Source organism: Protopterus annectens, chromosome 11.part0 (genome assembly GCF_019279795.1).
Source record: "Protopterus annectens isolate FY-2018-M chromosome 11.part0, PAN1.0, whole genome shotgun sequence".
Taxonomy (NCBI): Eukaryota; Metazoa; Chordata; order Ceratodontiformes; family Protopteridae; genus Protopterus; species Protopterus annectens.
The window spans coordinates 1,125,849,257-1,125,874,235 of NC_056745.1; the positions used below are offsets into that span (position 1 = coordinate 1,125,849,257).

A 24,979-nucleotide genomic window follows, 5' to 3' on the forward strand; every position below is an offset into this window, starting at 1 on the left:
TTGGGTTGCGTGGCTAGGCTTATAAAGGTCCTGAAGGTCATTAGTTTAGTACATACTTACAAACCATAAACCTATAAAGCGACAAATGTTTACTCTTAGCCATTGTTCTTCTGTAGGGAAAATGGAACTAATGTAAGCTGATGTAATGTACTTATACCTGTTTTTGTGTGACAAATGATGCAATTTCATGACCTGGCCTCTGTACTGGAGAGGTAAGCTGAAAATGACTGTTTAGAATGTTTTTGTTTTATTCTAAGTCTTAATGTTTAGCCTTTGATTGGGACACAACTATGAAGACTTGCTTTTCTGTTCTACCTTGTGTATTTTTTAACTTAGGACAGTTAATGATTAATTTTTTCAGCAAGATATACTAGGATATACATTTGGCTATAAATCAGATTCTTCTGTATATATTTTGCCCAAACCTAATTTCCCTTTCTCACTACAATGCATTGATCTTTGCATATTTACTCTGTATTAGGACAGATTTCTTGACTGCTTAAGTGGTTCACTTTTAAGCACATGTGACTAGTGTTTATTATACAAATGTGTATTAATTTATTATCTCAGAATAGAGCTATTGTTATTTAACCCTGCAATTTGATAACTCTGTGGGTTCCATTTCCAATTAGCTAGATAACTTAAGGCTACCACCAGTGAAATATGTTCATTTGTTATAATTTACATTTGGCTAAATCTAGAGTGGACAGGTAATTGGAGGTCCCTGGCCATATCTCAAATGGTGGCAGTACTATAGTGTCATAAAAAAAGTTGGGGGGATTTGGAGAATTCCTTCCCTGTGAATTGTGCATGCGTGTTTGCTCATGCGTGTATAAACAATAATTTGTTTGAAAAACAGTTACCAAGGGTAAATGGGACCCTGGAAGAAACAGTAGTTTACACAGAGAGTGGTAAAAAGATACAAGTCCTAAGCCAAAGACTCAGCTCTGTAAGTATTCAGTGTGTTGTCTAATTTTGGGTCTAGAAGCCCATACCCTTGATAGCAATGGATATTCAACTTTATGCCCTCGGGTCCAGGTTGCATTTGGCGAACTGGTTACTGCGTTTTTTTTTTTTTTTTTAACCTGATTAGTACTAGTGATCTGACTCAAGAGAACATCCCACTGGAAGTCATCAGACCTATTCGGGGTAATGGAGCAGATCCCAAAGACTGTAGTTCTTGCCCCTCACATAACCAGATGCATGTCACCTATCACATTTTGATGTCAGTGATAAGCAATCTGTGACTATAGGGGCACACACACACACACACACACACACACACACACACACACACACACAGTGAATGTGTGTGTGTATCTACTACAGGTGCTTGTGTACTATTGGCTCATGGCTCGCCTGCTTGCTGCTACTTGATCAGAATGGCATGCACCCACCACCCAACAGCTCCATCCTACAATACTCAAATATTCACCTGCCCAGAACCTTAACTTAACCTTGAAAGTCCCAGACACTCCCTAATACTAATCTCAAATGCAAATGTTGATCTCTAACCCTAATACCTCATCAGTTCATAGGTGTTTACTAGGCTAACGACCACAAGGGCCATCCCAAATCTCTGACAAGTTCTGATACCCTTGATAAGTATAAGCAGGGGCTTGGGAAAGGAAAATTTTACAAGCTAGGGCCTGAGAGATGAACCACTTACATGTTGCCTGTGCTCATTAGAGACAGAGGTGCCAAATCAGGGATGAATCTCCTGTTAGCCATCCAACTGTCCAGGCTGCACTTCAATTGGGTTAAGGAGGAACTTTGCTTCACATAGATGGGGAGCCTGTTTCAGAGACAGGGTAATCTCTGGGATACATACCTGTCTCTCCAGCAGGTCCGATTTATATTATAGGCAAGGTTCAAGTCTTTAGAACGGGTAATTCTGGTGGAGTTTGTTTTGTGGATATGCAGGAGGTTATCAGAGTGGGGTCTGACAATGCCATGTATGTCAGGCATAGATCTCCCACTAAAGCCTGTAAGGGACAGAATATGGGGATACAGCTTTGAGGCGGTCTGCATACGCCACTTTACTTAAGCCCTGTATTCTTTTACTGAGGCACCTCTGTGAATGTTTCAGTTCGATATGCCTAGTTAGACACATACCAAAACGGGCACTGTACTCAATGATAGGCCTGAAGAATGCCAAATGCAGTGGAACAATGACTTCCTTGGACTTAGATGCCATACCTTTGTTTATGAGTTGCACAACATAGAATGATTTCCTCACTACTGTAGATACGTGATGGTCAAAGGCTAGATTACTAGCTGTGTGTGTCCCTAAGTCCCTGACTACTGGGTCAACTCCAAGGGGTGTGTTGTCAATATGATAGTTACCAGGGATGGATTACTTCCCGAAGGATACTATTATACATTTCTTGGCATTTAGTTTTAGTCCATGGCTCTGACACCAGTTGTTTGTCTATGTTGGCCCCTCCTGGAGAACATTTGTGTCAAGTGTGGAATTCAAAGATAGCTCCTAATTTGAATAATCTGCAAATTTAATCAACCAGCGACCACTAACATTGGCCTTGACTTCAGACAAGTAAATGCCAAAAAGGGGCAGTCCAAGGACCGATCCCTGATGACTCCACTTGTGACTGGCCTCTTTGTAGAGGTGGTCTCTCCAATTCTAACCTCCTGGGTAATGTCTGTGAGCCAGCTGGCTATCCACCAAGTGACATACGAGTTTGTACCTAACCTCTTGAGTTTGTCATCAATGCCCGAGTGAGGTATTGTGTCAAATGCCTTGGCCAGGTCAAGGTAAGCAGTGTGAACCATTCTGCCCTCATCCATTGCTTTGGTGACCTTCTCAAAGAAGTCCACAAGTTAAGCAAGCATGAACTGCCCTTGACAAAACCAAACTGGGTTGGGTCCAGTATCTGGAGGTTTACTATATCACTACTGATCATTTTCATGATAATTCTTTCCATGGCTTTGCATAAAAGACAAGTGAGACTTATGGGTCTGTAGTTTCCAGGGTCTGTAGATGGCCCACCTTTGTGCAGAGGGATGGCTGTTGCTGTTCTCCATTCATGAGACACAAAGCTTGTTTGCAGGCTATAGTTAAATAGCAATTCCAAAAGCCCTGACAGGCCATGTTTCATGCCATTTAGAAGGCATCCTAGGAAATTGTCTGGGTCCACTGATGCAGTGTCTTTGGCCTTAGAGAGAGCATTAAGGACCTGTTTCCTAGTGATAGCTGGGGGAGTTATATGTTATGGTATTTTCCTTGGGGAAGGTTGGGGGGGGGGGGTTGGAGCCGAATTTATCGGCCATTAGCTTTGCTATGTCAGGATACTTTAACTGAGATTTAAGAGGCAAGTGTCAAAAGAAAGGAAATGATAAAAGAAAAATGTCAAAAGTTATAAGATGTGGCAAGTTAAAACTTTGGGGCAAAAATTCATGGACTTACAAAAGGGGAATGTGTAGAACTGAAACAGAATTTATAGTAGCAGAAGGTTCAACTACAGGAGAAGGGGAGGTAGTTGAAAGGATTTTCTAATCATCTTGCAATATTGGCTAGAGATAAAAGAAAACATGGAATATATAAAATAGGCAAAGGAATAAAACAGGCAAATGAGAAAGCATGGAATGAAGAAAGAAAGAGTGAGTAGTACAGTTATGGACAGATCATATTACTATGAGAACATTTTATAAAAAAATGGTCGGAATGCTGGATGATATTTAAGGAAAATATAAAAAAAATGTTTTTTTACATCGCAGTATGATGTAAGAAAAGGAAAAATATAAAAACATATAATGACGCATTGGAAGATTTAGAGCATAATGATAAAAAGTACTTTGACAAAGTAAAAGAATAATAGGAAATGAATAAGGAAAAAAATAAAAGAATTGTTATACAATCAAAGATACTTCTATGCTTCCTTGTAAAAAATATCGCTTTATTTAAGCAGATTAGTAAAGGGAGATGATAGGGTAATGACAAATAAAAATGAAAAGGAGAAATATAAAGACAGAATGCACAAAAAGATTTTAAATAGTGTATGTACAAGAAATGTTTAAAGAAAAAATAAGTTAGTGGAAAAAAAAACACAAAGTAAAAAATATTAACAGAAAAAGAGAAAGAGTTGGAAAAGGAGATTTCTTTAAATGACCTAGATGAAGTATTAGGACAAGTAAATATAGCTTCGGCTGCAGGACCAGATGGAATAGGGTATGAAATGTATACAGATTTAAGGGATTGGCAAAAAAACATTCATTCAAAATCTTTAAAACATACCGTTAAATGAATGTTTTATGTACAAAGAATTATGCAGTGGAATACTTAAATTCATATGGAGGAAGGAAGATAGAAGACAAACTGGAGACCATTAGTATTAAATAATGATTATAAGATCTTTATGAAAATACAACAGAGATTTGAAACTAAAATAGAAAATATTACAGAAGACGGTAGATAAAGGGGAAGGTTTGTCAAGAATTATCAGGCACAATTTCTCGAACCATCATTAATTATTATGAACAGAAAAGAAGTGAAAATTATGACAGGACACTTAAGGCATTTAATACCCAAAATACTTCATGTCTAATTGTAATAATGAAAGAATATAATTTAAGCAGAGAATATAACTTAAGCAAGAAAGTTAGGAAATTATGCATGTCAGAGTATACAGTGGATATAAAAAGTGTACACACCCCTGTTAAAATACCATGCTTTTGTAATATAAAAAAATTAGACCACAATAAATCATTTCAAAATTTTTCCCACCTTTAATGTAATCTATAACCTGTACAATTTAACTGAAAAACAAACAAATCTGTTAGGGGAGAAATATAAAAAATAAAAAAATGTTCAATAAGCTGGTTGCATAAGTGTGCACACCCTTAAACTAATACTTTGTTGAAGCACCTTTTGATTTAATTACAGCATTCAGTCTTCTTGGGTACACACTTGCTATCAATTAAAGAGACTCTGACTAATCCCAAATAGAGTTCAGCTGGCCTAGTAAGATTTTCCTGACATTTACTCAGTCGCCTGCTACAGCAAAAGCCATGCTTCGCAGTGAGCTTACAAAGCATCAAGGGGATCTCATTGTTGAAAGGTATCAGTCAGGAGAAGGGTACAAAAATGTTCTATAGCATTGGATATACCATGGAAGACAGTCATCAAAAAGTGGAGAAAATATGGGGCAACAATGACGTTGCAAAGAACTGGACGTCCCTCCAAAATCGATGAAAAGACAAGACGAAAACTGGTCACGGAGGCTGCCAAGAGACCAAGAGCAACACTGAAGGAGCTGCAGGAATTTCTGGCAAGTACTGGTTCTGTACTACATAGGTTCATAGGTAGGTACTAGGCTATCGGCCCTAGGGCCCATACAAGCCTAGCCAAAAAATGTACCCGGGCTTTCACCACCCAAGAAAATTATTTTCCTGTGCCCCTGTCGAGCAGAGCCACAGAAGTGATCCCCGGGGTGAATTTCCCATTTCCCATCCAATCATCAAGATTTTTCTTGAAGAGTGCTAATGAGGAGCTCTGTTTGACATAGATAGGTAGTCTGTTCAAGAGTATGGGAAGTCTCTGGTGATAATCTCCAGTATTCTTCATATGTCTGGGCTATGGGTTAGGGTTGCAAGACAGAAGCCTTTTTTTTTTTTTTTTTTACAGAGAAAAACATCCAGGCCCAAAAACATCCAGGCCCAACTAAAATCTGCAAAACAATACATCACGTCTCCCAAAAACATGTGGGAAAATGTATTATGGTCTGATGAGACCAAGGTTGAACTTTTTGGCTACAATTCCGAAAGGTACATTTGCTGCAAAAACAACACTTTGCATCACCAAAAGAACACCATCCCCACGGTGAAGCATGGTGGTGGCAGTATCATGCTTTGGGGTTGCTTTTCTTTAGCTGAAACTGGGGTTTTAGTCAAGGTGGAGAGAATTATAAACAGTTCCAAATACTAGTCACTTTTGGCCCAAAACCTTCAGGTGTCTGCTAGAAAGATGAAGAGAAATTTCACCATTAAACATGACAATAACCCCAAGCATACATCCAAATCAACAAAAGAATGGCTTCATCAGAAGAAAATTAAAAGTTTTGGAATGGCCCAGCCGCAACCCAGATCTAAATCCAATAGAAAATCTGTGGGGTGACCTGAAGAGGGTTGTGCACAAGAGATGCCCTTGCAATCTGACAATTCTGGAGCGCTTTTGCAAGGAAGAATGAGCAAACATTGCCAAGTCACGATGTGCCATGCTGATAGTCTCCTACCCAAGAAGTTTGAATGTTGTAATTAAATCAAAAGGTGCTTCAACAAAATATCAGTTTAAGGGTGTGCACACCAGCTTATTGTATGTTATTTTTTATATTTTTCCCCTAACAGATTTGTTTTTCAATTGAATTGTACAGGTTATAGGCCACATTAAAAGTCGAAAAAGTTTTGAAATGATTTATTGTGGTCTCATTTTTTATATCCCAAAAAAACTGGCATTTTAACAGGGGTGTGTACACTTTTTATATCCACTGTAGTAATAATCAAGTAAAAATACTTATAAATGGCTGGTTTAGTCAAGTGATACCTATGAAGAGTGGTGTGAGATAAGGATGTCTAATGAGTTGTAAATTCTTTGCATTAGTTACAAATGTGACAGTCTGTGAAATAAATCACAAAACGAAGGAGGCGAGGTATATAACACTTGAAGGGTTACGAATTCCATTTTTGTTAACACATGCAGATGACATAATAATTGCAAAAAGAATTGAATAAAAGTAGTTCATTTGCAGAAATGAGATGGCATAGATGGCTTTAAATCGTCAGAAAAGCAAAGGTTTAGTCGACATACTAAAAACCGACAGTATATACTTTACAATGAATAAATTTGTGTGTTAGGTATAAAATTTAGAAATAAAGATGCAAGTAGAATCCAAAGGAGGGAAAAACAAAAGAAGAAATAAAACAAACCTATTTCTGGAGGACATATGAATTATAATTAAGAAAAAAGTCTTTATTTTATAAATTCAGTACTGATGGGGAAAAAACAGCACACTTAAGTATATTTATGTTGCCAACAGCATTTGAAACGGAATTATTGCAGACAGGTTTTACATTTATATGGGGTACTAGATTGAACACAGTAAAAAAGCATGGAGTTTTGCATGTAAATAGAGGAGGAGGTTTAGGGTCAATTAACTCAGTGGTATATGCTACTTAATTAAATTTGTACAAAGTGTTTAAAATGGATAAATTGAAAAAAAAATGAGAGATTAATAGTAAACTTGTACAAATGTAAGTATGTTAAAAGCTGGGGTATGATAAAAAGAGAAACAGAAAGATAAGTTTATAAATGAGATAAAACATTATTGAGAAAAATATTTCTGTGGAAAATAAAAACTGATGAGAGAGAAAGATAAAATATGGTAAAAGAAAGTAATGATAAAACATTAATATTAAAACCATGGCAACAGATGAAAAAAATAATCTATAAAAATAAGAAGCAAATGGTGTAATCAGAAAGTAGAATGCCAAGATTTGTTATTACTGGTAATAGATAAATTGCCAGTAAAAGGAAATATGCCATATTAAAGGAAAAGTGATAGAACATGTTTACATTGCCAAGAAGAAGAAACTATAGAACATGTAGTTTTGAAGTGTAAGAGAGTAAAAAAAGTTATGGGGAAAACTATGGAAAGAAGATTTGTTTAGAAGACATAAAAGACGTGGATAAAAAAGGATATGACTAAAGATGGATAAGGAAAGAATCTAATAAAAGAATAGATATATTTTATGTTACATGAGTTATATGGAATGAAAGATTAAATTAAATTAGGTTTGGTGATAAACAGAGTTAGCAAATATATTAAGTAAAACCGGGTGGTGGTTATGGAAAAATGACTGGGAGTCTAATAGGAAATGAAAATTTAGTATGACTGTAAAGGAAAGTATGACTATAGATAAATAGATTTGCATAGTTATGTATTTGTACATTTGTAAATATGTTGTAAATAAGAGTTATTTCTGTATATGAAGAAAGGACCCCTACTGTTTTCGATAGGTGCCATGTGACCTTTTACATCCACCTGAACTACCACCAGCTCAAGCAGATGGGGCTCTTGGTTTAACATCTCATCCAAAAAACAACTTACTCAGGAGTACACCCCCCCCCCCCCATGCTGCACTGCAGTGTCAATAATCTATCTACCTGGTATGGGAATAGAACCCACAGTCTTCTGCACCAAAAGTGAGTATGCTACCTTTTGCACCACTGACACTTGACTATATTCATTTTCTCTCTCTCTCTCACACACACACACACACACACACACACACATATAAATATATGTACTTTCAAATACAAAGAAAAAAATTTTTTTTAGATAAAAGTCAAAGCAAAGCAACACTTACAGCTCCCAAGTCCAAAACAGCATATGACAAACAGCTGCTACATAGAAGCAGCTGACAGTACAACTTGTGGAATGGCTATATGAGAATGACAGACATGAAAGGAAGATCTTCTTTATGGAGAACGAACAAAGAAAGCAGAAGAGCACTTACTGCAGGATGCTGCAGTAAAGGGAGTTGAAGGGCTCATATTAACATGGGGAAGACCTTTTTTGTTTTGAATAATCTAATAAGCTACTGATCTTATTTACCATATCCTATAATTTTCAAGAATATGGCAAATATGATGCACCTCTTATTTAATCATGGATACCTCAATTAATTGTGGAATGCTAGGGACGGAACCATCGCAAAACAAACTGCATTCACCCTATCATCAAAGATCCTCTTACCACAACTGCTGAGGAGCACATCCCAAAGGAAAGGACAAATCGCAAGTTCAGACGATCTCCAACAATTCCACTTATATATAAACCCTGAAAAAAAATGAAATGCAGGAATAACAGAATGTATCTAAAAAGCATGAAATAAAATTATACATTAACTCAACATTATGAGGCCATACAATGTTTATGAAGGCAATATAGTTTCCAAAAATAGTACAGAAGTCAGTAATTACTTTTTTACCACTTCCTCTAAATTACTGACAATTTTCAGTAGGACAATATTTTACATATGATTGCACTAAAAATAAAAGCATTCTAATCTCAAAAATGATTTTATTCTACCAAATCCAATTCACTAACTTGTTAATTTACAAACAGTAATAAAGTACATTCTGAAAGCACACTTTACTCTGTAAGAAACGAAAGCAAATACTGTGAACACAAGGCGACTGCAGAGATATAAAACTTTATGTATTAATATTATAAAATCACTAGATACAGTACAAAAAGACAAAATTAAGCGCTTTCGTCAGGTAAATGACTTCATCAGAATTACTCAAGGTTAAACAACTCTTGTTTAAATAATATACCTGGCCAATCATCTGAAAGACTAACATCACTTCCTCTGTAATATTAAAAGAAGTACTAGTCCCTAAAAGTTCCCTTATAATAACACATAAAATGCACCACTGTATTGATATAAACAATGCAACTACAGAAACACATATTAATACAAATTATGCTGTAAAAATACATCTTGTATCACATTATAGCATAACCATTGATTTTAGTCTTAATACAGGGGACAGAGAAATTCTGTCATTCAGTCTTGGAGGATGACATACATTTAATTTGATTTGCCATTTTAATTCAATAAATTCTAAGTAATCATCCACCGGTCCACCCCGTGGTCCCAAATCAACCTGCTCCAGTATAAAAAATCTAAAAGAATGATTAGGCTTACTGCAAATATGTTTGTACAGTGCATTTGTTTCCTTTTTCTGCTTGATGTCATATAAGTGCTGATAAAACCTTAACCTGAGTGCATTTTTGGTTTTCCCCACATAGTAACTTTCACAGAATTTACATAGTGCTATATAAACCACCCCTTTACTATAGCAGCACATTTTTTTCTTTGTAGTGATATATCCAAAATTTTTCAATTTAATTTTAGCAGTGTCCAAAATATATGGGCATTGAGAGCATCTTCCACATTTAAAAGTGCCACCCTGCCCTGAATTATACTTATTCCTTTCAAAAAGCCCTTTAAATGAGGTGTTCTTCCTATATACAACAATAGGCTTTGTACCAATTCTTTCCTGCACATCCAAGTCTGCCTCAAATATTTTCCAATATTTGAAAATAATATTCCTAATATCAGAAAAAATCAGATGTATACGCAAGGGCAAGTGCACGTCCAAAACCCAAAGGTCTGTCACTACTATTATCTTGGCTACCCATGTCAACCTGAGCTAATGTTTGTGTCTTTCGGCTTTTCCCAGTTAAGGGTCGCCACAGCGGAACTCTGGTCCGCTAATGATTGGCAGTAGACTTTTACGTACCGAGTTGCCAGCTCTGATGCACAACCTTCAACGAAGGTACGCCCATTCACGCAAGTCTCCACACAGAAGACGCTCTAGCTGAGAATCGAACCCAACAGTGTCTTCCTGTGAGGCGACAACGCTACCACAGCACCACCACCGCAGTATGTCAACCTGAGCTAATAATGGGATGAAATAACCACTAGTTCTCTTGTTTTTAATTTCCTTAAAAATATCAGTGACAAAAGTCTCAGGGTAACCTCTCCTTAAAAACATGGTTTTCATATTGTCCCCTTCCTTCTCAAACTCGCCCATGTTAGGGACCATTCTGGCCAATCTCACATATTGGCCTTTTGCAAGTTTTATATCTCTGCAGTCGCCTTGTGTTCACAGTATTTGCCTTCATTTCTTATTTGGTTTGTGGATTGGTGTTTTCGGTTTATTAGTTCATTTACTATGGACGGAGGTGAACAGCTGTGTAACATGGACGACACAGATTTACAGACCGTACTCAAGTCTGTATCAACACTTGCATTTACAGTGGCTGAGATATCCAGGAAGGTGGATAAACTTATGAGTGATTCTAGGTCTCTCACTCAATGAATCACGAATAATTTGCAATTATCCACTTTTTCTTCAATAACTCCTGGCCAAAGAACGGGTTACCATAGCGACGTTAGTGAGGGCGGTACCAGCAGTAACAACTATTCAAATAGACCAGCCCCACAGACTGGGAACGTTCAACTGGCATGTCATGACGAGAACTTGAATGTTTCAGTGGCGCAATGGCTAAAAACTGACTTTGGGTTTAACCAGAATGGAAGTACTAGTGTTGGCTACCAGGGAACATTAGATCAACAATTGTTTAACTTCAAAGGTCTGTTAACTAAATACAAAAAACTTCAACTAGAAAACGAGTATTTGCTTGAATGTACGAAACAAGAACAAGTCCCAAAAGGACTACGACTATGGAAATATCCTACAGGCTTGCAGAAAGATTCGCATTTACACAAAGAACTGGTGCAGTTCTTTAACAGGCAAGGATGCAAATTATTGCATATTTTAATTGCTGATAATAACAGGAAAATGTCTGTACTGTTAAGGGGTATTAACCAGCTGGACTCTAGTATAAAGAATGATTTATTATTTGATGTTAAAAAGAATGAATTCAATGCTGTATTTAATAATGTTAACACTGAATTGGTGGAACTGAAAAATAGAAAGGAGAGAAAGTTGTTAAAGGATAAACTAGACTACGAGGAAGGCTTAGCATACCCTGAACCACCGAGGGGCCAACAAAGTCATATTAGGGATAATATAGACACACAAGTGGAGGGGCAAGATTTTGAAGTTTATGACCAGGATAATATTGAAGCTGAATTCCCTTTAGAACAACCTACCTTACAGAGATCGGTGAGGCTGATGAATCAGAGACAGGGGAGGCAGGACTACCACAAGTATGGGAACAACTCTCGGGGGGGCCCCATGGAGGGGGAGATGGGGCACATACCGGAGATGAATAACATCAATGATATTACCACTGCCATTAAATGTAACATTGTCCTAAATGAAACTGGTGACTTTAGTATATGCAACTATAGTCAGGCCCAAGTCAACACTGAATGGTCTGATTTACTGTCTAAGGGGATGAATTTTGTACCATATAGGAAGGGAAGTATAGTTGACTCTATCTTACAGTTAAAACATTTTACAAGGAAAATGAATTTAGCTTTGTTTTCTCAAAATTCTAATGTGGTAGAGTTATCAAATCTTCGGAGACCCTAGTACATTCATTCCCCCGACCCACCCTTTAATACAACTTTTTAAAGGCTTATGTGAAGCTGATATCAGAAAATTACTAGATAGGAGGAATAATGCCACTGGCAAAAATAACCTTAATAATAGAGAACTACTGCTCTTGAAAGAAATACTTAAGCAGCGTGATATTAGGATAATGAAACCTGACAAGGGTGGAGGATTGGTTATGATGAATATAGATGAATATAATAGTAAAATGTTCAAACTGCTTTACAGTGAGGTATATTCTGAGGTCTCACGTAATGAAATAAATTCAGCCTATTGCAATATTGACTTGGAAGTGGAACAGCTGCTACTTAATGGCCAGATTGCTTTTGAGACCCATGAATATTTACTGACTGAACATCCCAGAATTCCCACAATTTTTGGAGTACCAAAAATACACAAATCTATCCCCCAATCCACCACTGTGACCTACTGTGGATGCTAAGGCCTCAAAAACCTTTAGTATAGCTAAATTTATTGACAGTAAGGTCAAAAATGTTCTTGATAAGTCGTACATCAGTGATAAAAGATTTGTGGGATTTCCTCACAAAAATTGAACAAAATATGTTTGATAAAAATCTCATCCTGGTTACTATTGATGTGTGCGACCTATTTTTGGTTATACCACACCAAATAGGCATGGAGTGGTTTTATGACTACCTATGTGCTAATACTTGGTTTGAGCATGAGACCATTCTAACAATTCAGACCTGTATGGAAATGGTATTAGAAAATAATTTCCTTACCTTTGAGGGGCGCTTGTTCAAACAAAAACAAGGAGTAGCAATGGGTGCGTGCTATGCACCAGCTTTTGCAAACATTGTTTTAGCACAATGGGAGAATCTATTTGTGGTCAACTCAGAGTTCAGGAATTCATGGGTATTGTATGGGCGATACCTAGATGATATAGTCCTGTTCTGGAAGGGTAGTGAAACTGACCTGAACAGGTTTTTCACCTATATTAATTGTACAACTAGTTTCCTGAGATTTACCATCAATAAAGATCTTGACTTTGTTAACTATTTGGATGTCACTATCAGGAAGGACTACATTAATAACTGTTTTACCTCCCAGTTATATAGGAAACCAACTTACTCAAATACATTGCTGCATTTTGCAAGTGCGCACCCATTGCACCAAAAGAAGGCACTTGTAAAAGGCCAATATGTGAAACTGGCCAGAATGGTCTCTGACATGGACGAGTTTGAGAAGGAAGGGGACAATATGAAAACTATGTTTTTAAGGAGAGGTTACCCTGAGACACTGATATTTTTACGGAAGTTAAAAATGAGAACTAGTGGTTATTTCATCCCATTATTAGCTCAGGTTGACATGGGTAGCCAAGATAATAGTAGTGATAGACCTTTGGGTTTTGGACGTACACTTGCCCTTACGTATACATCTTATTTTTCTAATATTAGGAATATTATTTTCAAATATTGGAAAATATTTGAGGCAGACTTGGATATGCAGGAAAGAATTGGTGCAAAACATATTGCTGTATATAGGAAGGACACCTCATTTAAAGGGCTTTTTGAAAGGAATAAGTATAATTCAGGGCAGGGTGGCACTTTTAAATGTGGAAGACGCTCTCAATGCCCATATATTTTGGACACTGCTAAAATCAAATTGAAAAATTTTGGATATATCACTACAAAGAAAAAAATGTACTGCTATAGTAAAGGGGTGGTTTATATAGCACTATGTAAATTCTGTGAAAGTTACTATGTGGGGAAAACCAAAAATGCACTCAGGTTAAGGATTTATCAGCACTTAAATGACATCAAGCAGAAAAATGAAACAAATGCACTGTACAAACATATATGCAGTAAGCCTAATCATTCTTTTAGATTTTTTATACTGGAGCAGGTTGATTTGGGACCACGGGGTGGACCGGTGGATGATAACTTAGAATTTATTGAATTAAAATGGCAAATCAAATTAAATGTATGTCATCCTCCAGGACTGAATGACAGAATTTCTATGTCCCCTGTATTAAGACTAAAATCAATGTTTATGCTATAATGTGATATGAGATGTATTTTTACAGCATAATTTGTATTAATAATATGTGTTTCTCTAGTTGCATTGTTTATATCAATAAAGTGGTGCAGTGTTATTATAAGGGAACTTTTAGGGACTAGTACTTTTAATATTACAGAGGAAGTGATGTTAGTCTTTCAGATGATTGGCCAGGTATATTATTTAAACGAGAGTTGTTTAACATTGAGTAATTCTGATGAAGTCAGCTTTTCCTGAAGAAAGCGCTTAATTTTGTCTTTTTGTACTGTATCTAGTGATTTTATAATATTAATACATAAAGTTTTATATCTCTGCAGTCGTCTTGCATTCACAGTATTTGCCTTCATTTCTTACTTGGTTTGTGGATTGGTGTTTTCGGTTTATTAGTTAGTTTACACTTTACTCTGTGTTCATCTCTCTTTCTCTCTATCATACGTGTATTAATGGCAGAATTTTGTTTTCTGAAGTCTGTATCACACTAAGTTTATAAAGAGATACACATACAGCTCAACAAGAGTCTTAATGATTCAATATAAAAAGTTAAACAAAAGCTACGCAAATCACATCAATGCTCACCAATGAGCACCAAAGAAAGTAATGACTTGTGGCAAGTCTTATCAGACATGGCAGCTTTCAGACACTGATTCTGCCACTCATGCTCCTACCACTACAAACAAGGAATTGATGAAATTACCAGAAAATTATACTGAAAACTTTTGAAAATCAATTTAAAATGTGCTAAGAGAGCAAACACTATAAATGAGGCTGCAAGACATGAGTATGATACTGGTGGTGTCCTTCTAGCCCACAGTTTTACAAGAAAAAGGCCATTTCTCAAACCAAAGATGACCTCACTAGACACCTGCAACAACTGGAGAGGCCACAAAAGTACCTCACAAAGAGGATCCTAGGCCTTAAACGCTATGTTGCACGTTCTGCAGGATGCAGTGAAGTGTGGCTGTGTTGCATGTTTTGGACAGACTCAAAAAACTCAACTATTCTCGGTCTCATATTGCCTACTTAGAGGCAATCTCTGCTTGACTTAAAAATCCATGTCTAATCCAGCTCTGTTAGAAATGTTACATCTAAAGAAATCTCAATCCCTCCGCACCACACGCTCCAGAGACCTCAACACCACAATCAACGCACCAAGCTGGAGGGGGAACAGGTTCATAACCCAGAGACTGCCCATGCTATGGAATAGACTTCCCTTACATGTCAAACAGAGCACCTCAATGGCCCTCTTCAAGAGAAATCTTGATGAGTTGATGGGAAATAGAAAATTCACCCCGGGGATCACTCCAGTGGCTCTACTTGACAGAGGCACTGGGAACTAAGGTCAGGTGGCACAATGCCAGGATAATCCTATGGGCAAGGCTTGTAAAGGCTCCAGGGTCATTAGCCTAGTACACACCTATGAACCTATGAACTGCATCAATGAAGTACACATCAAGAAAAAAGTTGCTTTTTTTTTTTACTGTGTAACTCCACCTTCTAAAATAACAAAATGGAATAAAAATAGCACTAATAAAGTTGTGCATCACTGAGATGCAACTCACTAGCCTTTTCCTATCTACATTAAAAGATGCAGCTTTTCCTTAAAAAATGTAACTGGTTTACTTTCTTCAGCCAACTGTAAAGTGGCAACCCTCTAAGCAAACTTCTGTTGTTCTTCTGAGGCAAGCATTTGCCACTTACAGATCACGACTGGATTTTTACTTAAAAGCTGACGTAAAAAAAAAGGGAATGAAAAAAGAGAAACTAAACAAAGGAGTAAAAAGCAGGAAGGAATGAGAGCAGACATAAAAAGATGTAAGCAGGTCACAGAAAAAAAAGTCAATGACCTTTTTTGGAACAGCTTTGTCAAGCTCTGAGCAAACTAACAGAACTGCACTCGCCTTTGCATGCAGAAAGGCCAAGTAATCAGCAAAGAGGTGATCTATGTCAGTTTATTGAAAACCCCATTGTTGAAACTCATATGGTTGACAATGCAGTTAATCGAAAAATTAACAAAAGCCACCCAACACCTGCCACTGCCACAAAACAGTGTTTTTGCAGGGAGGAAATCCCGCTCCTGCAGCTCCCCCACCCCTCCTAATTACTTATACCAACTCAGAGATCGCATTACTGTGGGGGAAAGGGCAAATTCCCCGATCCCTACTGTACTGAAATCTCAGTCAGAACAGCTGGACAAACCAAACTACCGGGTGACAATTTGGTCCTTCAACAAAGTGAGATAGACCTGCAATGTGGCATGTCCTGCAGCATATGGTACACAGCTACCCTTGGTCTCATCATACCAAACATGCAGAACAAACCTAAACATGATCAAGCAGTATATGTAAATGAACTGCATTCAACTTTGTCCTGAATACAGCAGCCATGCTTAATTTTGTCATGCAGAATATGGAACACAGCCACACTTCAGTGCATCCTGCAGAATGTGCAACACAGCCACACTTCACTGCATCCTGCAGAACGTGCAACACAGCCACACACTTCAGTGTATCCTGCAGAACGTGCAAAACAGCCACACTTCAGTGCATCCTGCAGAACGTGCAATACAAAAACACTTCACTGCATCCTGAAAAACATGAAACACAGCCACACTTCACTGCATCCTGCAGAATGTGCAACATAGCCACACTTCACTGTATCATGCACAACGTGCAACACAGCCACACTTCACTACACCACACATAACGTGCAACACCAGCCACACTTCACTACATCACACATAACGTGCAACACCAGCCACACTTCACTACATCACACATAACGTGAAACACCAGCCACACTTCATCACATCATGCAGACCAAACACAGCCACTCACAGTCACATCATTTAGACCATGCAGCAAAGCCACTCATCATCATATCATGCAACATAACCAATTCACTGCTGCATCATGCAGGGGACGGAACACAACCAGTCTTCATTACACCATGCAGAAGCACATAACACAGCTATTCTGTCTCATCTTGCAGAACAGAAACACAGACACTTTTCATGCAGAGCACACAACACAGCCGCTTTTATTCTATAGAACATGTAAAAGTAGCCAAGTCTGGTTCTAGCTCACAAAAAATGCAAAATATCAATACCGGATTAGCCCTGCAAAAGATGCAGAGCAGCAACACCAGGCACTGCCACGCACAGCAAGTGGTGCAGCCACACCAGGCACTGCCTTGCACAGCAAGTGGCACAGCCACACCAGGCACTGCCACGTACAGCAAGCAGCGCAGCCACACCAGGCGCACTGGCACATACAGCAAGCGGCGCAGCTACACCAGGCACTGCCACACACAGCAAGCGGCACAGCCACACCAGGCGCTGCCACGCACAGCAAGAGGCACATATATTTTAGCATTTTAAGGGCTGATTTTAACATTTCATATATGTAAAAATACCTATTCAAAAGAATTATTAATTTATTTATTTATTTATATCTATATTATTTATTTAATATATACAAAATTTATATTTAATTGTACATTTCATTATATATATTTTTATATTTTTATATATTTTTTATGCTTAAATATATAGATATAGATTTTGATAGGCATATATACAATAGGTACATGTTAATCATATAGACATATAGTCCATTGTGACTACTAGTAACATGAAGAATATTGACACTACACAGCATTGATCATGATATATCTTATATTTTATATATACATATGTCTAAGTGAGAATTTGGCATATACAAAAAATTTATGAAATATAATATTTTTGATATATATTTTTATAATATATTTATTTATTTAGATATATTTATATATATACACATTTATTAACACAGTTTTAATTGAATGGATTTATTTGTTTGTTTGATTTGACTATTTGATTATTTGCAATATGCTCTATGATAAGACAGAAATCATATATATATTTTATATTCTATATTTTATATACTATATGAATATTTTGTATGAATATTTTATATGAACACATATTGCCATTTTTATTCATTGACTATTTACCTATGGATGCATTATATATATGAATAGAAGAAACAAAAAGAGAAGTTAACCAGAGTTGTTTTATACTGCTTTCCTGTGTATAAACTGAATCCAAGCACTGAATCAAGGTGGATCAATTAATTTAATTGAATAATTGCTTAATTAGATGCTTGATTGAACTGTTGCTGAGTATATATATCAGGGTTTTTTGTTCTAATTGTGAAGATCTGAGGAAGCGCACTTTTGGTGCGTGAAAGCGCTTATCCACTATTTTATCGAATAAAGAAGTTTTCTACATCATCTTGAAGTGGTTTAGTTCCTGGTTGCCGAATCCGTCAGTGTTACAAACAACATTCTATAGAACATGTAAAAGTAGCCAAGTCTGGTTCTAGCTCACAAAAAATGCAAAATATCAATACCGGATTAGCCCTGCAAAAGATGCAGAGCAGCAACACCAGGCACTGCCACGCACAGCAAGTGGTGCAGCCACACCAGGCACTGCCTTGCACAGCAAGTGGCACAGCCACACCAGGCACTGCCACGTACAGCAAGCAGGGCAGCCACACCAGGCGCACTGGCACATACAGCAAGCGGCGCAGCTACACCAGGCACTGCCACACATAGCAAGCGGCACAGCCACACCAGGCGCTGCCACGCACAGCAAGAGGCACAGCTACACCAGGCACTGCCATGCAAAGCAAGTGGCACAGCCACACCAGACACTGCTGCGCACAGCAAGTGGCACAGCCACACCAGGCATTGCCATGCACAGCAAGCGACACAGCCACACCAAGCACTGCCACTGACAGCAAGTCTTGCAGCCACACCAGGCACTGCCACACACAGCAAGTGCCACCGCCACTGCCATGCACTCCATGCAGTGCAGCCACACTAGGCACTGCCATGCACAGCATGCAATACAGCCACACCAGGCATCGTCTTGCACAGTCTGCAGCACAGCTGTATTCTGTGTTTCACACACAACATGAAGTCGATGCTGTCATGCACAGAATGCAACACAATCATGACTGCTGTTGTCACAATGAGTGTGCAGCACAACCATGGTCACTGATGTCATGTACACCAGGAGAGCATGCAGGACAGCTAAGTTTGCTGTTGTCATATACACCACAGAGCACAGCCATTCTTGGTGAAATCATTCACAACAAATGGTAGAGCACACTGCACAACCATGCTCACTGCTGTCACACACAGCATGCAGTAAAGCGTGCAGCACAATTATGTCAAAGATATCTGGAATCACACACGGCATGGAGTGCAGCCCTCTGTGGTGCGGTCACACAGCATAAAATCTCCTATAAAATACAATCATGTTTTGTGATGTCATGCACAGCATGCAGTAGAGCATGCAGCACACCCATATTTGGTTTCATACAGAATATGCAACATAGCCAAGTGTGCTGTCGTGTAGCACAGCCCTGCCTGCTGTTGTTATGCAAAACTCATGCATCACAGCCTTGTTTTGCTGTCGCCACAAAAAGCATGCAAGAAATGCTTGCTTGATGTTGTCAAACACAGCATTCTGCACAACAATGCTTGGTGATGTCATATATAGCATGCAACACAACTATGCTTGGGGATGTTGTGTGCAGCATGCAGTCAAGCATGAAGCACAGCCACATATAGTGTCTCACTGAGTATGCAGCACAGTCTTGTTTGCTATTGTCAGAAAGCATGTAGCAAAGTATGCACAAACTTACTTGGCACCGCACACAGCATGCAGCACCACCGCTTTTGTTTTGTAAATCCAGCAGCACAGTCATATTATACATTTTCACACAGTGCTTCAACAAATCCTTGACTGGATGTTATTACATACAGCATGCAACACACCATGCAGAATATGAACAGCCACGCTTGACCTTGTCACGTGGAATACAATACACAATCACGTTTGCCCCTCATGATGCAAGACATTTTCATAAGAAGGCAGGTAAGCTGCAGGTTGACACCTCAGGAGGTTGACACCTCGGGCCTAAATGGAACAGCAAATTGCTTTATGCAATGAGTACTAAACTGAAGAGTGCACATATTAATACAAAATTTAACACCTCTGCCACTCAACAGAACATCAAAACCTGAAAAGTGGGAAGCTTCGTCGTCGGTTTTGGACCTCGACGGTCTGTCTCTGCCTTTTTCTTTGCGTTTTTTTTGTGTATTCTGGTAGTCGGATTGCTAACAGACGACATTTCTGGATAGTTAAATCTTGAGCCAAAATATTTTGAAGCAAAAATATACCGACGCTTAATAGTGCATTGATTACATTTAGCACAAAAACCGACAGCAAGGTACGTTGTGGTCAGGGCCTAGGCAAGGAATACAGTACAAATGAAAATATTTATGGGGTATTTGCTTCCTACAAGTAATGCAATTATTAACTTTTACTGACATCAGTAAGGAGCAAGAAAAAGTTTCCCCAGCGGGGTACTTAGCTTTAGGTTGAAGACTTCGGTTCTGAAACTCGAAAACAAAATTTCAGGAGTTGGCCAACCGGCACTTGTGAACTGCTTCTGCTTCGGGCACCGCACGGCAAGAAAGACTGATGAAAATGGCATCGGCTGCATGATTTATACCCCCGACGACCTGACGTCATGGAAGAAGGGACAGCAACCAACACAGGACCCAAGACTTTGTTAATCAGGCCGACTGAGGGCAACCTGCCAGCAGATTACCCAAATGTAATGACTGCAACAGTGAAACACGAAGATCATCATCAAAACCTGAAAAGTGGAATAAACTTTCCTGACTAAACATACAAATGTGTCTCCACATCATGTTACCTTACTTTACAGAATTTTTTAACTGAAAGTGGAATAAAAACCTGACAGAATGAGTGGTCTCACTATCAGGACAGCAAGTTATGGAAAAGATGAATGAAGGTGATCTACATAAGGGTTTTAAACTCCAGAAAGTTAACAGATTATTTTCATGACCTTCATATCTCAGAAAACTACTGCAGATTAACAACAACTGTTCTTCACCAAACCTAATGTTCTTAATCTTGTTTGGCAATAATTTACATCTTTCAGAACCTGGGTTGCAAAACATATAACAAAAAGAAAACTTGGGAAATGCTGGGTTCAAAGCCTGATAATAGTTTCAGGAAATCAAACAGAGGGCTTCATTTGTACTGTGTTATACTTCTCTACCATACATACAACAACATATGAGAGATGATCTTCCTTCAGAATTTAAAATCACATGATTATGTTGTGGACTTTCCAGTAATAATTTAACATGTATGACATATTTCAGAGAAAACTGTTTATGAGGGAGGCTGTATGAATTCAAATAAAGAGAAGAGTAAAGATGGGAATACTTAAGCTATGTTTAATAATATAGCAGAAAGAGACTGTTAAAACTATAATTCTAGGGAGCTAGACAATGTTGTATCTACTCAATGCTTTCTATTGACTATGAAGCAAATTCCACTCATACACTATCTGCTGTACTATTCATCTCCAGACTGTATACATTTATCAATATCAGAACTGTACCTGCTGTGAGTAAACATCTGTTATTGATACATGCATATCAGTAGCAATGTAAAAAGCACACACTCCAAAAACTGGCTCTAATAACGGTCATCTTCCACATTTACAACTTCTGAAGTAGTGTGTGCAGTGGAGTTTACATGCAAGCAAGCACACGTGCACACTGTATGTACACCCACATGCAACTGAATGCAGCTTCATAACTTCAACGTTTTTCACTTGAAGATATTCATTACCTTAGCCCTAGCTCATGAACAAAAATAATGAGAATTTCTGTGGCTTGCACTGAAGAAAAAACAAAATGCTCTTTTAGAACTTCTGACATAGCAACAATTTCAGTTTTGCTCTGGCTATTAAAATTTACAGATGATGATACATTCATAAAGGAATTGGCAGAAAAGGTCAAACAGTAACATTCAGGAAAAGAAGCTGAAACTGGGCAAATTAGAAGGCTAACTTTTTTTAGTGAAAAGTAAAATAGCTCATGGTTTCCAACAGTTTAACCCCAGAATTCCAATATTCTTTGTTTAGTCTACTCCTGATGTACACAAGTAGAAGAATTATCTATGCTATATTTATTCTTGATCCAAGAATGATTTTTGCAGAGAAAATTGGGAATCAAGAAATATTCTTTCTAATTTGGGTGAGTTGGAGGAGGGGTGACTAAGAGTCCATACCCCACAAATGCCAGATACTATGTTTATGAAGTGGCACAATGATATGCAGTTTCAAATAAAATGTTGAAAAATACCAAAGTTTAGCACAGATAGCATGTCTGAACAACAACATTAAATTAGGAAGCTCCACTAAAATACTTAAAACACTCACCTTAAACTAATAGTCTGTTCCTAATCACCGAAGATGAAGATTTTTTTTTCTGTTTCCTCAGTGAGACAATCAAGTTCTGCAGTTCCAGTGATGTTTGTAGGATTCTGCAAATAAAGGGTAACTGGGACTGGGAAGAGAAAGATGGAGTATTCCTACTTCAAGGTATATTTATCTAAGATACATATGAACTACGCATCTGAATGTATTCCAAAGGGGGATACTGTACTCTTGTACAACATCCCACTCTCACCTTTAAAAACAAACAAAAAAAAGGACAATCTGTTCCCAATAAATAACATTATGCCCCATACGTAGCTGTCCATTTTGCGCAAGTGCCCACTGGACACACGTAATCCGGTCCAACTGACATGACAACACATTACTGTTGTCCTCACCTGACTCAGGGATTTGAGTGTCCAAATTCACTTCCAAATTCTGTAGACATTCACAGCTGTTGCTGTAGAAGAATTGGACAGCTATGGACCTTTCCTACACTGTCCTGCACATCCCTAGCTATCTTTCATACTATACTTCCCTCTGCATGCTCCTTTTTCACCACTTTCCTATCACCCCTTTTTCTTTTCTTTCAAAGAAATTAGTGCAGGGATAAGCGGGAGTAAGCACCGCTAAGTGAAGCTAAAATTGATTAACCATGTTTTACCATCACTTAGCATCGTGCAAACCCACTTGCAACTGCTTAAAATTGCCTTAACAACCCTTGTTCTGCCCAGCAACAAAATAATCAACCCTGCTAAGTCTCAAACTCAGGATGCTGTGCTCTACAATTGGAGCAACACACCACTACACCATCTAAGCTGTAGGAATTACTGTTGCTTTTTCAAACTTATCATGCAATAGAGGCATAAAACAATAGTGAGAAAGCTCTGTGGAATCATTCATGTGTTGTATATAAACATATACACACACATATACATATATATATATATATATATATATATATATATATATACACATATATACACATATATATATATATATATATATATATATATATATATATATATATATATATACACACACACACACACACACACAGACACACACACACACACACACACACACACACACACACACACACACACACACACACACACACATAATTAGGGACCTGGGGACCCAAGTTGATAGCAATCTCTCATTTGACAACCACGTGGCCAAAGTGGTTAGAAAAACATTTTATATAGCCCACCTAATCATGAAGGGATTCACATCTAGATCAGGGGAGATCATCGTGCCTCTTTACTCATCCCTCATCAGGCCCATAATTGAGTAAAATGCCTCTTTTGGGATGTATGTTACCAGACACCTGCAGCAACTGGAAATACCCCAAAAGTACCTCACCAAGAGGATCAAAGGGCTCAAACAGATGCCATATGCTGCCCAGTTAAAGAAACTCCAGCTCTACTCAGTGGCATACCGCCTGCTCAGAGGCGATCTGTGCCTGACGTATAAAGCCATGTCCAACCCGGAATTAATGGACATGCTGCACCTCAGAAAATCCAAATCCCATCGAGCTACGTGCTCGAGAGACTTGAACCTCAGCACTGAAATAAATAGGACATGCTGGAGGGACAGATTCATAACCCAGAGGCTCCCTTCACTCTGGAATAAAATCCCAGTCCAGGTTAGGCAGAGTCCCTCATTGACTCTCTTCAAGAGGAATCTTGATGAGTGGATGGGAGATGGTAGGTTTACCCCAGGTATCACTTCCGTGTCACTGTTAGACAGAGGCACAGTATACTAGCCTCGAAAAAGGGCATAGCAAAATTAATTTAAAATGGGTGGCGAAAGCCAAACACACTCTGGCTAGGCTTATAAATGCCCTAGGGCAGATAGCCTAGTATGAACCTATGAACATATATATATATATATATATATATATATATATATATATATATATATATACATATATATATATATATATATATATATATATATATATATATATATATATATTCTGTTGAAACATATATATGAAAATGTAGATGCATAATATAAATATACATATATAAATATATGAACGAAGAAATATATATACACATACATGTATTTATATAACATGCAGTGCAGCCATACCTCAGAACCATACCTATCAATCTCTTATTGCAAGACACCTGTACAAAGGCTGTACAAAGTGGAGGGAAATGGGCCACATATAGTGACATATTCCAAATATTGCTGTCATAAACAAACATTTGTACAGCAAAAGGGTGCGTTTCAGCAGACACATCTGAAGGATATGATGATTGGAACCGACATGTTGTGTCATTGTTCATGGACATAAATCCTTACATCATCACAGTGATTTACCAGACAAATACAAATAAAATGTGGAACAGAACTGAAGCATGGGCCAAACATCTGGACATTCTGTGAAAAGCCTGGCAGTGGAGAGGTACACTCAGAACCCCTTAGTGCAATGAATCTGGACCAAGCCTGAAAACGTGGGGGGACAAAGGCATGACAATAGAGACATATCCAAAACACATGAGTAGATAAGCAGAGAAAGTTGCTG

General features: G+C 38.0%; 1 protein-coding gene across 1 annotated transcript in view; it reads right to left on the minus strand.

The window, feature by feature from the left end:
• SLC37A3 (solute carrier family 37 member 3) overlaps positions 1-24,979 on the minus strand; it is a 737,607-nt gene that overhangs the window by 603,675 nt on the left and 108,953 nt on the right. Inside the window, exon 6 of the mRNA XM_044088481.1 lies at positions 8,769-8,852. Coding sequence (XP_043944416.1) covers positions 8,769-8,852 — 84 coding nt within the window. The remainder of the gene's footprint in view (positions 1-8,768; positions 8,853-24,979) is intronic.